At 38.3% G+C, this 15,790-nt stretch overlaps 1 protein-coding gene across 3 annotated transcripts in view; it reads right to left on the bottom strand.

Annotated features, from left to right (window-relative positions):
* The window catches only part of UBE2V2 (ubiquitin conjugating enzyme E2 V2), a 56,498-nt gene that overhangs the window by 18,393 nt on the left and 22,315 nt on the right, over positions 1-15,790 (bottom strand). Inside the window, exons 1-3 of one of the 3 annotated variants that reach the window (XM_073229491.1) lie at positions 5,436-5,685; positions 4,474-4,622; positions 237-362 (exon numbers count right to left, since the gene is read on the bottom strand). In XM_073229491.1, coding sequence (XP_073085592.1) covers positions 237-362; positions 4,474-4,622; positions 5,436-5,670 — 510 coding nt within the window. In that variant the 5' untranslated portion in view covers positions 5,671-5,685. Of the gene's footprint in view, positions 1-236; positions 4,155-4,473; positions 4,623-5,435; positions 6,625-15,790 lie in introns of those variants that run through there. The other 2 variants (XM_073229492.1, XM_017678536.3) reach the window with 2 other exon arrangements.

The raw sequence follows: 15,790 nt of genomic DNA, 5'->3' as shown, positions 1-15,790 counted from the left end.
TTCCCCATATATGAATTTAACTGAAATATGATTAACTGAAGCAACATAAAATCCTAATAGTTGACTCATCTATCTGAGCCAATACAAATAAGTTTTTAAGGAGGTTGATTTATTAGAGAAAACACATGAGACAAATTTCTTTAGACTTTCAGCTACACACAGATCTTTCTTTTTTGACTTTCTACTGACTGTATATTATAGGTTACATAAGAACAGAAATGGCTACTTTAACTTACCATTCCACTGGAATTATTTATTCCATTCATATTAATTTTGGTTACAAATCTTACTGATGGAGGAGCTTCTGGGTATTTAGGGCCACATTCTACTTTCAGGCTATATATTCTGTTTTCATAATTTGTCTGGAAGGCAAAAAAAAAAAAGTAATAATATTCAAGTGCTAATAAAGAAGAAAAGCACAATGTGAACATATTTCATATTACTGTGTGCATTATCAAGAATTTACTTTTCTACATTCAAATTTACTTGACCTATCCGGTTAGAAAAAAATGCAGCAAGCATACTTAAAAGTAGAGATTTTATAAAATTAAAATAATTATACAACATAATATCAAGATGATCAGAACTTGCTTTTTGTGATACAAACAAGGCCTATGAACAAATTAAAAAGAAAAAACAAACCACTTAAGTTCAGATTTTACTAGAAAGTTTCAATTGTTGGGGAGGTACTACTTGACTTGTATCAAACACACAGGTTCCCATCTGTCCAGGACAATTCTGTTTATTCTTACTATCCCACTATTAATTTTTAATAAAACTTCTTTTCATTCTCAAAAGGGTCTGGTTGGACAATAAATTATATGGTTACCCCACTTACAGAGCAATTAGTAACTTCTAGCAAAAGGGAATACACCATACTATACCATCTTACAGCAATAAAACAATTATTTCATATCTCTTATTAGTTATATTTACATTATTACTTCATTAATTTTGTGGCTCATTAAATTCCACTACCTGAATTCAGATACAACATCAAACTGTTTCCACATAATTTTAAAACAGGGTTTCTTAATTGAAAAGTTTAACATTACCATATTATACAGCCATTTTAAAGCTACCAGACTTAATGCTTCTGGGTGATTGTTACCTATTTTCATGTGTTCATTTTCATGCCTATGATTAATTCTTCTTTATCCTTATGGCTTTTGTTTAGTGGGTTAATTTATTAGTGTACAATTAAAACAGGAAAGTAAAAAATAAAAGCAAAAAATTGGATACCTGTTGGTTCCTGATAAACCTGGGGGGAAAAAGTAGGTAGGCGTCCATAGATTTCACTTACCCAAACTGTCCACAGCTTCCTCTCCCTTAAATAAGAGCTACTTCCAAGTGGAGGGTCAGATCAGAGACATTAAACTACTGTAATTTAAAATGTATGCAACAATCCTGTACATATATTATTAAATCTTCAATATTTTAAAAAAGAAACAGCTGTATAAAACTCATCCAAGTTTAATAGCAAACACAGACTAATAACATGCCTAGCACTTTGGGTATATATAAGGACTAAACTCAGATCTCAAAAGAAATCACCTAGTCTGTTCTCCAATCTGGATGCATCAGCTTCTCTACAAAACCTGCATTAAAAAGTAATAATAATGATAATAGCTCTAATAACCAGAAGGCAGAAAAATCCAAATACTATGCAGAGGAGAATTGATGATCTCATTATGGTATATCCATACAGTAACCTACTACTCAGTAATAAAAAGAAACACACTACTTACTACATGGAGAAACACAGCTGACTCACTGAGACATTATGACAAATCAAAAGCAGACCAGTAAATATACACATTGCATGATTCCACTTATACAAAGTTCTACAACAGGCAAAACGTCTCTAGAGTGGAGGAGTAGTGATGGGATGGGACTAGGAGAGGGCACAGGGAACCTTCTATGGTGACAGCATTGTTTTCTATCTTGACGGGTGCAGGCAACAAGGTACATTTGTCAAAACTCATGGTAAGATCTGTGCATTTCACTATATATAAATTATACCTCAAATTTCTTTTAAAGTTAAAAAAAATCCTCTAAACTAGCCTGTTGATCTAATTCAATGCTTAGAATAAATACCATCTTAAGATACCTTTGAGACCCTGGATTAATTTACCACCTCTAAATTTTAAATTAACAGCCAAGTCTGTCATCTAATAAAAGTAAAATAAAATAGAAGGGAGAATAGTAAAAGGAACTAGTATTTACTAAGTATGTACTGTATAGTCAGGTACCCCATAGTGTCTGATTATTACTTCAGTTAATCCTCAAAACCTCTAAAGATGGGTATAGTACCTCCGTTTTACATCTAAGGAAATGGAAAAACTCTAAACATCTAATGCTGAAAAGGCTTTACAAAACTTAACACATGAACATATATGGAAAAACTAATTGCTAATCATACAAATCCAATAAATACTGGGATGACCAGATCTTAATAACATGTAAAAAAATGCAAAGCAATTAAACAAGTAACAGTTTGTTAAAGTAAGAATTTTCCTATTATCTTGGTTAGATAAAGATACCTAAGGCTGGATACAAAACTGCCCTAAATTTGATGCCTTCTAAATAGAAAACAAAGGCAAGACACCAACCCCAGCAGGTTTTATGCAAAGGCAACTGAACGGGTGCTATACTCACTCACCTTCACCCAGTCCCCCAGCTCAGTGAGGGAGGTGACGGGGGAGATGGTGATGCAGAGCAGGTCACAGTGGCGTAGGTCTGGTTGGGAAGAAGGCTGTGCTGTACCTCTGCACATACTCTCCTCCTGCCTCTGCTTGGCACCCAAAGAAGTGAGAAAGAGCTCCAAGACTTACCACCACAGAAAGCAGAGGGCCCCTGGCAGAGAAGCCCAGTGTGGCAGTGGGCAGCTTCTTGTCCATGCGTCCCTTGCACACCGGCCTACCCTCCCCCACACTGGGCACAGCCTAGACATGGGAACTGCAGTTTAGTGTCAGCAGAAAGATATCTAGCTTCTGGTGACCCCAACCAGGTGAGAGATTGAACAGAAAGTGTTCTTCTACATCTGGGAACTATGCTATGGGATAGTCCACAGCATCACTGAGGACCTCATACACAAGCTCAAGAACAGTCTTAAAGTTTAAAGTCCACTGGAGTTAGTAGCTGGAGAAAAATCAAAGCTAAAAAATTTCAAATTTATATTCCACCAAGTTCAGACTATAAAATTGTCAAAGTCATTAAAAATGTTCATAAGTTTTAAGCACTTTTTTAACCAAACAACATGGTAATAATGCTCTCAGGCAGTGAAAATGAAGGTTTTCATTACAATTACCAAGTTATAAAACACATCAAGAATTCTAACCATCAATATTTTATTTCCTTCCTCAAATGGGAAAATCAAAGGGAGTTTGTTTATTCAACAGTGTGCACAAATTTTCAAAGGAAACCCAGAAAATAAAAGACATACATTAATGCATTCTCTAAGGTTAACATTGCTACTACCTGATCCATTTTTCTTTTGTAATAATCAAGAGGAAATCTAAACTCTGCCCAATAGCAAAACAGTTGAAATGCTCTCAACACAAAGTAGCAAACAGTATACAAAACCAAAAACTAAAAAATCACTTCAAATTTGTGTTCTTTCTAGCAAGTCAAAAACATTACCCAACACATATTACAAAGATTCAATGCAGGGAGTGCAGTAAACGGGACCTATGAGTAGGAATGCAATGTAGGGAAAAACTTCCAATCTGAAAAACATTTTGAGTAAAGCTATAAACTTGAGAAAGACCTGAGAAAAAAACAACAGTGGGCCTGTTGCCAGCAACACTAGAAAATATGAAAGAATCATTGCCTTTTCTGTGTATTGATGAAGAAACTCAGGCCTATAGTATTTGTATAGCAAGTCAAATGTCAGTGGGCAAGCAGCAACATTCACTCAGTAAAAACCAATTTAGAAACTCTTGATTACACACATGGTGGATTAGTAACACATTTTGTCAAAATATACTGTTTGCTCTTCCCAAATACTCCCCTCCATTTCCTCACCTTTTCTCCTCTCTATCTGGAATGTTCTCCATCCCCATCACCACCTTCTGAAATCCTACCAGTCAGTCCTTTAAGGCTCATCCCAAAGGCAACTTCCTCCACTGTTCAGCCTTCCTCAATTATTCCAGCTAGAAGAAACATATTCTAAAGTCCCGTAGTGAACTTTCTCTGCCATATTTCAAATCTGTCATTTGTATTTATTTTTTCTCCTCTTCTGAACTGCTGGTTGTTGATCATATCAACCTTTTCCCCCCAATCCTCCAGAACATCAAGCATTATACTCTGCACATGGGAAGCCAACAATAAATATACAGAAAATAAAAAGGGAAGAATTATTTCAGTTAGAAGTTATAATTTATCTTAGTTCCAATATTACAAAATAAAATGCTTAGTTTAAAGTGACAATAAATATTAATAGAAGAAATATATATAATATATAGCACTGACCCTTGGTGGCCCAATAATCATGCCTGTCCACCTTGTAAGTGTCATATCTTCATCATCTTCAAGGCCCCAGCTAACAGTACCATCGCCTACTCCTTTTTGTCCTTCTTCAAGTTCTTCCAACAAGCGAAAATTACGAGGAACTTTAACTCCTACACAAAAGAATGTCAATGTAAATGTAAAAAGTTTGTAATTTTAAGAGCTACACATATTCAAATTCAGCTTTTTCCTAATTAAACTTAACAAATTATTTCCTAAAGACAAAATTCCCTTTAAAAAACATTCTGCCCCAGAAAATGTTCAATCTAAATGAAAATGCTAAAGAAAGCACTGTACTAAACATTAACAGCAATAGACCATGTATATAAATTCCTAATTAATCTATTTTATACTGACATAAATCAATCATGAGGAAATAGTATTTTCCAAAATGAGATTTCCGTTCCTAGCTAAGAACCACTTCATCAAACAACTGGGTATGACCAGAAAGCTCATAAAAGCTCAATTTTATTAACATATACACTCTCAATGATTTTTAAAGAACAGAACTATATTCCATCTTTAAAAATGCACTGAAAGGTACCATTTTCTAGAATTCTGAAGCAGCACTCTCCCCCCAAGGTCCCCAGTCTCCTTTCTGTCCTTATTCTATGCACCCTCCCCACCCCATGTCAGCAAGGGCCCTTAGTCACCACTGGAGAGATACCTGAACAAATTTCCTCACGGGCAGAACAGTTTCTTCTAACATGCCCTTCACCACACAATCTGCTAATGTTTCTCACATCACCTGCCCCCTTTAGACCTCATCACTCCCTGCCTTATTTCTAAAATCTTAACACAAAAATCTTCCCCTCTGCCTGGAATCCCTTAGCCTTGCAAAGCTCCCACTCTCTCATTCTCACTGAACCTGGTCTTTGCCATCATTCTCCAACCCCTGGAATCCAACCATGATTTTTCCAATTTACCACTGCCTTCCTGGGATGTGTGGCCTGGCCTCTCCAAAGGATGGACCCTGTGGTCACGGTCATTCTCAACAGCATCTAGCAGGAAACATGCTCCAGCCCCACTGAACAAATACTGAAAAGACTGGGTGAAGGCCCTTGGAAGCCTCTCTGGCTCTGGTGCATTCTCCTCTGAGTACACAGAAACACCCACAATTACGACAGAAGGAACTGACATCTCTTTTAAAGAAACTGTCATTTTGTGTAACTCCTCTCTTTTGCTGAAACCAAAACATCTTTCACTTACTAACTAAAACCATTAAGGACAGCAATTAAAAAGCCCTAGCCACTTTATCTACCATGCTTCAAAACAAATGCTTGAAAATCTTGGGCCACAGAAATACAGGGTTGCTATTAATCACAAAAACAAGGTCAGTCATTCTTACAATGACTATGACTATTAATAACCTTTTGTTCAGTGAACATTGTGTGCTATTTTAAATAACTCATTACACTTAATACTAAAAGAACCCATTTTACAGCTGTAGAAACTGAAGCAGAAGTTATGTGACATACCCAAGGTCCCATGGCTGTAAGCAGCAGATCCCATATCAAATCCAGCTTCTAGATCAAAGTCACTCATGACCATTAGCTCCACACCCAGACAGCACATTCTAGCACAAATGTGACACTGGACTGCCCAAGGCCACCTCCCAGTTCTGCTGCCCACTTGACATGTGACCCAAGCAGTTTTCTCTCATCTATAAAAGTGAGATAACAGTGCCTACCTCACAGAATCATTGCAAAATTAAACAAGGTAATGACTTTTAAGCACATTTTAGTGTTCACATAAGTAGAATTACATCAAAGTCCTATTCACCTCCAAGTTGTGTGAGGACACAAGCTCTTTGTACGGCCCTGTAAGGTTGCCCCTGCAAATGTACCCTAAGCTGTCAGTTCCTATTCACATAACACTGGGAAAACTGCTATGCTCCTGCAGCTGTGTTGTCATGGTTTCCACGATACACTGCTACTGAACTGCTTTTTAAAGATATCTTAAATGAGCTTATTACCCTTACCATTATGAAGTCATTCCCCAAGAATAATTCGAAACTTATGTGGAATTTCGTTGCCTTCTTTTTATAAACAATTCAGTCAAGTGACCTTTATGAGTATCCAAAACTATGAAGCAATGTAATATTAATGTTTCTTCTTATATAAGTGTCATAAAAGTGAGAAACCTAGTTACAGCTAAACTTTTCACCATTTCTATATATAGCATTTTGGAAAAATAGTTGTAAGATTAATGGATCAATTATTGGCAATGATAACATTTAAAAGGTCATAGCAGCTGCGACCGTTTTGTTTTTAAAGTATAAGACTCAAAAACAAAAAAACAGTGAGCTGTATTTTCAGATTCAGGGAGCACTCTGGTCTTACTTCACCCCATTACTGATGTGTGTAAAGAGGAAAAAAAAGCCACAAGATGGGGATGTTGCTCCACGGAAGTTGCAGTGCATACACCAGCTGCCCTTTGGATCTCGGCCATCTATGAGTAAGCCCTTTTCTATAGTCCTGCTTGTCTTTTTCCTGTCTGTGTGTATGCTGTTTTATAATCTTTTCAGTATTTTAATACCTTTACTCTGGTATCATTACAAGAGAGAAAAGTAGACAAACCCCTTTCTAACTGAAGCTCTTTAAAAATTCTGCCAATTTTAGATCCCGAACCTCACAGTTCTGCTGCCCGCTCACACATTATCTATCCATTTTCAAAACCTAACACTTTAGAGGAAAGAAAATTATACCAGGAAAAGTTAGGCAATAACCCTAAAGTCACTTAACTACTAGCTGGTTGCTATAATCAAAAACCCAAGTCTCCAGGCTTCCCACTAATCTAGTCTCCTCCTTACTCTATTACAGTGACTCTCCACTCATTAGAGAAAAGATCAAAAATAATATTCATAAACAAAATTCTGAATACAAACAACTTAGAAAACATACTTCCAGTTTTTAATCTTAAGGATATCAAGTTCCTAATCACTTGCCTGTATTTTGGGTATTAATTAACAATACCCAAAATAAAGGCATAAAGATTGTCAAATAAATACTAGAATGAGTCTTACTAACCTATATTTATTAGTAACAAAGTTTTCCCAACCTTTAACTCATAAATTTTTCCACCTTTTTCAAGTTACAGGGAAAAAAATAATAAATAGGACCTTGAATATTAATTAATGTGTCGGTCTACCTACACAAACATGAGAAACAATTGCAAAGCAAATTTAATAGCAGTTTGCAACTAACCATCTAAATTAAGAGAAGTTGAGATCTGGCTCAAGTTGGTGGCGTGAGCAGGGCGGCAGAAATCTCCTACCAAAACCATATATATTTTTGAAAATACAACAAATACAACTATTCCTAAAAGAGAGACCAGAGGATACAGTACAACAGCCAGGCTATGTCTACATCTGCAAGAACTCAGAACCTCACGAAGGGAGAAAGATACAAATCCATGACCCAGCAGGAGCTGAGCACTGAGCACACCCCCCAACGCCAGCCCACCAGTGGAAGGAAAGGAGTCGGAGTGGGGAGGGAGTGGAAGCACAGGCTGCTAAATAACCAGCCCTAGTTATCTGCACCAGGAGCGCAGACACGCATTGCACTGTGTGCTGGATATTAGAGAAACGGAAGGGTAGGGTCCGAGACGGAGACTGTGAGTGGGTCCCCAAAGCCGGCTCCCCTGGAACAAAAGAAAAGCGGGTACTTTTTTAAAGTCTTAAAGGGACAAAGGCTCAACAGCTGAACAAAATCATCCCAGCACACTCAGCCCAGCAGGCTAGGAGTCTTGAGGAACTTTGGGTCCCCTAACTCCCTGAGTGGTAAAGCAGCCCTGAAGCCCCTCACAGTTATAAGCAGCCTGCCATTCACTTTTAAATGATACCATTTAAAAGGTCATAGCAGCTGCAACCATTGGCTGGCACTACAAGCAAACTGGCTGACCCCCCACAGCTGCAGAGCAGGAGGAAAGCGGCCCTGCCCACAGCAACCACACAGTCTCTTCCCAGGGCACAGCTAACCGGGACAGGCAGCGGAACCTGGAGCAAGGTCCAGAAGACACAAAGGTGCACCATTCTCACAGGAGAACACACCCAGTGCGGCTTTGACCGCCCCCCACCATCCGCAGCACTCAAGGCTAGCCTAAGGGCGGCCCCACCCACAGCAGCTCAGGAGATTGTCCCAGAGTCTGCTCCTGGTGTGCGAGTAACCGGCACAGGCAGCGGAAGACAGAGTAAGGTCTGGAAGGCACGAAGGGGCGCCGTTCTCACAGGAAAACATACCCAGTGCAGTTGCGAACCCCCACAGTGCTCTAGGCTAGCCTGAGGGCGGCCCTTCCCATGGCAGCTCAGGAGATTAACCCAGAGGCTCCTACCAGTATGAGGGTAACTTGCACAGGCAGCAGAGAAGGGCAAGGTGACCATCAAGTGGGAAGGGACGTTGTGCTCCCAGCTGACAAATGTGCTACCTGCCTGTGACCACTTCTATCGTCATGAAAAGGCAGAAGAATCTGGTCCAGTCAAAAATCACTCAGACAACCCCACAGAGAGGGCCTGGTGAGATAGATTAAAAAAAATCTTCCTGAAAAAGAATTCAAAATAAAAGTCATAACCACACTGATGGACCTGCAGAGAAATATGCAAGAGCTAAGGGATGAAGACCATAGAGAGATGACAGAAATGAAACAATCGATAGAAAGGCTTAAGAGCAGACTGGATGAGATACAAGAGACTGTTAATGGAACAGAAATCAGAGAACAGGAATACAGAGAAGCTGAGGCAAAGAGAGATAAAAGGATCTCTAGGAATGAAAGAACATGAAGAGAACTGTGTGACCAATCCAAGCAGAACAATATTCGGACTATGAGGGTACCAGAAAAGGAAGTTAGAGAAAAAGGGATAGAAAGTGTCTTTGAAGAAATAATTGCTGAAAACATACCCAAGCTAGGGAAGGAACCAGTCTCTCAGATCACGGAAGCCCACAGATCTCCCAACACAAGGGAACCAAGGAGGACAACACCAAGACATACAATAATTAAAATGGCAAAGATCAAAGACAAGGACAGAGTATTAGAGGCAGCCAGAGAGAGAAAAAAAGATCACCTACAAAGGAAAATTCATCAGGCTATCATCAGACTTCTCAACAAAAACCTTACAGGCCAGAAGACAATGGCATGATATATTTAATGCAGTGAAACAGAATGGCCTTGAACCAAGAATACTGTATCCAGCACAATTATCATTTCAATATGAAGGAGGGATTAAACCATTTCCAGACAAGCAAAAGTTGAGGGAAATTGCCTCCCACAAACCACCTCTACAGGGAATTGTAAACGGATTGCCCTAGATGGAAGCACTCCTAAGACAAAATAGATGTCACCAGAGAAAAATAAAATCACAGCAAAGAAAGCAGACCAACCAAATACTAACTAAAGGCAAAAAATAAAATCAACTATCCACAAAAACAGTCAAAGGAAACACAAAAGAGTACAGAATAAAACACCTAACAAATAAATAATGGAGGAGGAAGAATAATAAGGGAGAGAAATAAAGAATCATCAGACTGTGTTTATAATAGCTTAATAAGAGAGTTTAGTTACACGGTTAGATACTAAAGAAGCTACCCTTGAACCTTTCATAACCACGAATCCAAAGCGTGCAATGGTAACAAGTACATATCAATCAATAATCACCCTAAATGTAAATGGATGAATGCACCAACCAAAGACACAGCGTAAAAGAATGGATAAAAAAGCAAGATCTACCTATATGCTGCTTACACAAGACTCACCTGAAACCCAAAGACATACACAGACTAAAAGTGAAGGGATGGAAAAAGATATTTCATGCAAACAATGGGGAGAAAAAAAGGAGATGCAGTACTTCTTTCAGACAAAGAAAGTAACAAAAGGATAAAGAAGGACATTACATAATGATAAAAGGGGCAGTCTAACAAGAGGATATAACCATTATAAATATATATGCACTCAACACAGGAGCACCAACATATGTGAAACAAATACTAACAGAATTAAAGGAGGTAAGAGAATGCAGTGCATTCATTTCGGATATGTCAACACACCACTCACTCCAAAGGAAAGATCCACCAGACAGAAAATAAGTAAGGCACAGAGACACTGAACAACACACTAGAACAGATGGACCTAACAGACATCTACAGAACTCTACACCAAAAAGCAGCGGGATACACATTCTTCTCAAGTGCACATGGAACACTTTCCAGAAAAGACCACATACTAGGCCACAAAAAGAACCTCAGTAAATTCAAAAAGACTGAAATTCTAGAAACCAACTTCTCAGATCACAAAGGTATAAAACTAGAAATAAATTGTACAAAGAAAACAAAACGGCTCGCAAACACACGGAGGCTTAACAACATGCTCCTAAATTAAAATGGAGATCAAGCAATATATGGAAACAAACAACAGCACAAAGCCCCAACTTCTGTGAGACACAGCGAAGGCAGTTCTCAGAGGAAAGTATATAGCAATCCAGGCCTATTTACAGAAGGAAGAACAATCCCAAATGAATAGTATAAATTCACAATTATTGAAATTGGAAAAAGAAGATCACATGAGGCCCAAAGTCAGCAGACAGAGAAGAAATAAATAAAATTGAGAAGAATAAAACAATAGAAAAATATCAATGAAACAAAGAGCTGGTTCTTTGAGAAAATAAACAGAATAGATAAACTCCTAGCCAGACTTATTAAGAGAAAAAGAGAATCTACACACATCAACAGAATCAGAAATGAGAAAGGAAAAATCACGACGGACCCCACAGAAATACAAAGAATTATTAGAGACTACTATGAGAATCTATATGCCAGCAAGCTGGATAACCTAAAAGAAATGGACAACTTCTTAGAAAAATACAACCTTACAAGACTGACCAAGAAAGAAACAGAAAATCTAAACAGACCAATTACCAGCAATGAAATTGAATAGGTAATCAAAAAAATACCCAAGAACAAAACTCCCAGGCCAGATGGATTCACCACTGAATTTAATCAGACATGTAGAGTAGAAATAATACCCATTCTCCTTAAACTTTTCTAAAAAATAGAAGAGGAGGGAATACTTTCAAACTCATTCTATGAAGCCAGCATCACACTAATACCAAAACCAGGCAAGGACCTACCAAAAAAGAAAATTACAGACCCATATTCCTGATGAACATAGATGCAAAAATATTCAACAAAATATTAGCAAACCAAACTCAAAAATACATCAAAAGGATCATACACCATGAACAAGTGGGATTCATCCCAGTGATGCAAGGATGGTACAACATTCGAAAATCCATCAACATCATCCACCACATCAACAAAAAGGACAAAAACCACAGTCATCCCCATAGATGCTGAAAAAGCATTCAATAAAATTCAACATCCATTCATGATAAAAACTCTTAACAAAATGGGAATACAGGGCAAGTACCTCGACATAATAAAGGCCATATATGACAAACCCACAGCCAACATCATACTTAACAGTGAGAAGCTGAAAGCTTTTCACCTAAGATCAGGAACAAGACAGGGATGCCCACTCTCCCCACTGTTATTCAACATGGTACTGGAGGTCCAAGGCATGGCAATCAGACAAAACAAAGAAATAAAAGGAATCCAGATTGGTAAAGAAGAAGTCAAACTGTCACTGTTTGCAGATGACATGATATTGTACTTAAAACACGCTAAAGACTCCACTCCAAAACTACTAGAACTAATATCTGAATTCAGCAAAGTGGCAGGATACAAAATTAATACACAGAAACCTGTTGCATTCCTATACACTAATGATGAACTAGCAGAAAGAGAAATCAGGAAACCAATTCCATTCACAATTGCATCAAAAAGAATAAAGTACCTAGGAATAAACCTAACCAAGGAAGTGAAAGACTTATATCCTGAAAACTACAAGACACTCTTAAGAGAAATTAAAGAGAACACTAACAAATGGAAACTCATCCAATGCTCTAGGCTAGAAAGAATTAATATTGTCAAAATGGCCATCCTGCCTAAAGCAATCTACAGATTGAATGCAAGCCCTATCAAAATACCAACAGCGTTCTTCAACAAACTGGAACAAATATTTCTAAAATTCATATGGAACCACAAAAGACCCTGGATAGTCAAAGCAATACTGAGAAGGAAGAATAAAGTGGGGACGTCTCACTCCCCAACTTCAAGCTCTACTACAAAGCCACAGTAATCAAGACAATTTGGTACTGGCACAAGAACAGACCCACAGACCAGTGGAACAGAACAGAGTCCAGATATTAACCCAAACATACACGGTCAATTAATATATGATAAACAAGCCATGGATATACAATGGGGAAATGACAGCCTCTTCAACAGCTGCTGTTGGCAAAACTGGACAGCTACATGTAAGAGAATGAAACTGGATCACTGTCTAACCCCAGACACAAAAGTAAATTCAAAATGGATCAAAGACCTGAATGTCAGTCATGAAACCACAAAACTCTTAGAAAAAAACATAGGCAAAAATCTCTTGGACATAAACATGAGCAACTTCTTCATGAACATATCCCCCTGGGCAAGGGAAACAAAAGCAAAAATGAACAAGTGGGACTACATCAAGCTGAAAAGCTTCTGTACAGCAAAGGACATCATCAATAGAACAAAAAGACATCCTACAGTATGGGAGAATATATTCATAAATGACATATACAATAAAGGGTTGACATCCAAAATATATAAAGAGTTCACGTACCTCAACAAACAAAAAGCAAATAATCCAATTAAAAAATGGGCAGAGGACCTGAACAGACTTCTCCAAAGAAGAAATTCAGATGGCCAACAGGCACATGGAAAGATGCTCCACGTTACTAATTATCAGAGAAATGCAAATTAAAACCACAATGAGATATCACCTCACACCAGTTAGGCTGGCCAACATCCAGAAGACAAACAACAAGAAATTGGTTGGTTGGATGAGGATGTGGAGAAAGGGGAACCCTGCTACACTGCTGGTCAGAATGTGAATTAGTTTAACCATTGTGGAAAGCAGTATGGAGGTTCCTCAAAATGCTCAAAATAGAAATACCATTTGACCCAGGAATTCCACTTCTAGGAATTTACCCTAAGGATGCAGCACTCCAGTTTGAAAAAGACAGATGCACCCCTATGTTTATCCCTGCACTATTTACAATAGCCAAGATATGGAAGCAACCTAAATGTCCATCGATAGATGAATGGACAAAGAAGATGTGGTACATATACATGATGGAATATTACTCAGCCATAAGAAAAAAACAGATCCTACCGCTTGCAACAAGATGGATGGAGCTAGAGGGTATTATGCTCAGTGAAATAAGCCAGGTGGAGAAAGACAAGTATCAAATGATTTCAGTCATATGTGGAGTATAAGAACAAAGAAAAAAACTGAAGGAACAAAACAGCAGCAGAAACACAGAACCCAAGAATGGACTAACAGTTATCAAAGGGAAAGGGACTGGGGAGGATGGGTGGGAAGGGAGGGACAAGGGGGGGAAAGGGGAATCATGATTAGCAGATATAATATAGGGGGTGGGGGGCATGGGGAGGGCTGTACAACACAGAGAAGACAGTGATTCTACAGCATCTTACTACACTGATGGACAGTGACTGTAACGGGGTACGTGGTGGAGATTTAATGATGTGGGGAGTCTAGTAACCATAATGTCGCTCGTGTAATTGTACATTAATGATACCAAAATTTTTTTAGTTTAATAAATAATTAATTAAGAGAAGTTCTGGAATAACACTAAAACAAAAAAAAGAGATGTAGTATAGTTTTGAAGATGGCAGAGAGGACTCCAGTTCCAGCTGATTCGAGTCTGGGATATACAGAACCCAAAAAATCAGAAATAATTAACATTTTAGTGTATTTCTTTTCAGACTATTTTCCATATGTAAAAGAAAAAGGGTTTCTGTGCTTTTCCCAAAATGAGGTCATGACTCCTAATTTTGTAACTTCCTTTCTTCCCCATTTACAAACACATTTCTATGTCAAACATAATAAATACCATTTTTAAATGCCCCAGTGAGTATCAGTCTTGCTGGGGGACAGGGTAGGGAGACTTCACTGCATATTTCTTCACTCTGTCTTGGCCATGTGAATTGTCATTTACTCAAACACTAAAGGAAAATACCTGTAGGATTGGAATTAAGGTTTCCTGTCTCCTTTGCTTTCCAACCCTATTTTAGCTGGTCCTCCTCAATACCCAGGTCAGCTACGGGTTCCTTTGTCCTCACCACTGCCCAGAGTGCTTGCAGGGTTCAGGAATGGAGTGTTTGGGGCATGTGTACTGTCAGATGACTGGACCACCCAGGTTTCGCACCCAGCTATGTGGTGGCCAGGCTGTTTGCCTACACCTGGCAGAGTTCTCTAAGGCACATGGGTTTCAACAAACCTGAGGGGGCAAATTAAGATGAAACTCATGAGAAGTCCCACAAGTAATTTTAGTTCTCTGATCCCTGCAAGTTTTGAGTTCCCTGTAAGCCCCCAACTAGTGAATTAATTAAAAATAATAACTTTTATTTACTAAGTACTTCCTATGTGACAGATACTTGCTAAAAGCCTTACAGTCAAAAATATTTCATTAAATCCCACCTTATAAGTTATTAAAATCACCATTTCACATAGGTAAACCTTATGAATGAAACTGCCAATATTTAGGCATCTTTTTAACCAACAGAAGTAATAATTTCATAAGGTGCATCCAACAACATGGAGAGCGAGTGGGGGAGTCAGGGTTGACACTAGGGCTTCAAAGCCCAAGCTCTTGGCCATTACTCTCCACTGCCTCCAACTGGAACCAACTAGTACTGGGTGGCACTCACTTCCCAAGCTCCTGCTAAACGGTCCCCAGTTCCTGTGAATCTGATGGGGATAAGAAACACATCTTGACCAACTGTGGGAGCAACTCTGACAAAATAAATACTCTTCTGAACTTTTAAAAAGAGCCTTTCAATATATCACATACTGGGTGTGCTCAAAGAAAATTTCTCCTAACCAAAGAAACAACACATCATTTTAAATTTTTCAAAGTATCATACAGCCACCTATCTGAATACAGGAAAAAATTTTATGGGCAGGTATGTCCATTTTTACTAACCATTCTCATTCAAGATCATGGCAAGCTAGTAGGTGAGTCAAACTAAAATTTAAATTTCCCAACATGGGTGCAACACTTTATTTTTTTATTGAAGTATTATTGATATACAATCTTATATTGGTTTCAAGTATACAACACAGGGGTTCAACAGTTACCCATATTATTAAATCCTCACCCCCCCCA

Source organism: Manis javanica, chromosome 2, assembly GCF_040802235.1.
Source record: "Manis javanica isolate MJ-LG chromosome 2, MJ_LKY, whole genome shotgun sequence".
Classification (NCBI taxonomy): domain Eukaryota; kingdom Metazoa; phylum Chordata; class Mammalia; order Pholidota; family Manidae; genus Manis; species Manis javanica.
Note: the sequence above shows the minus strand (reverse complement) of the source record. Positions and strands in the feature narration are given on the sequence as shown.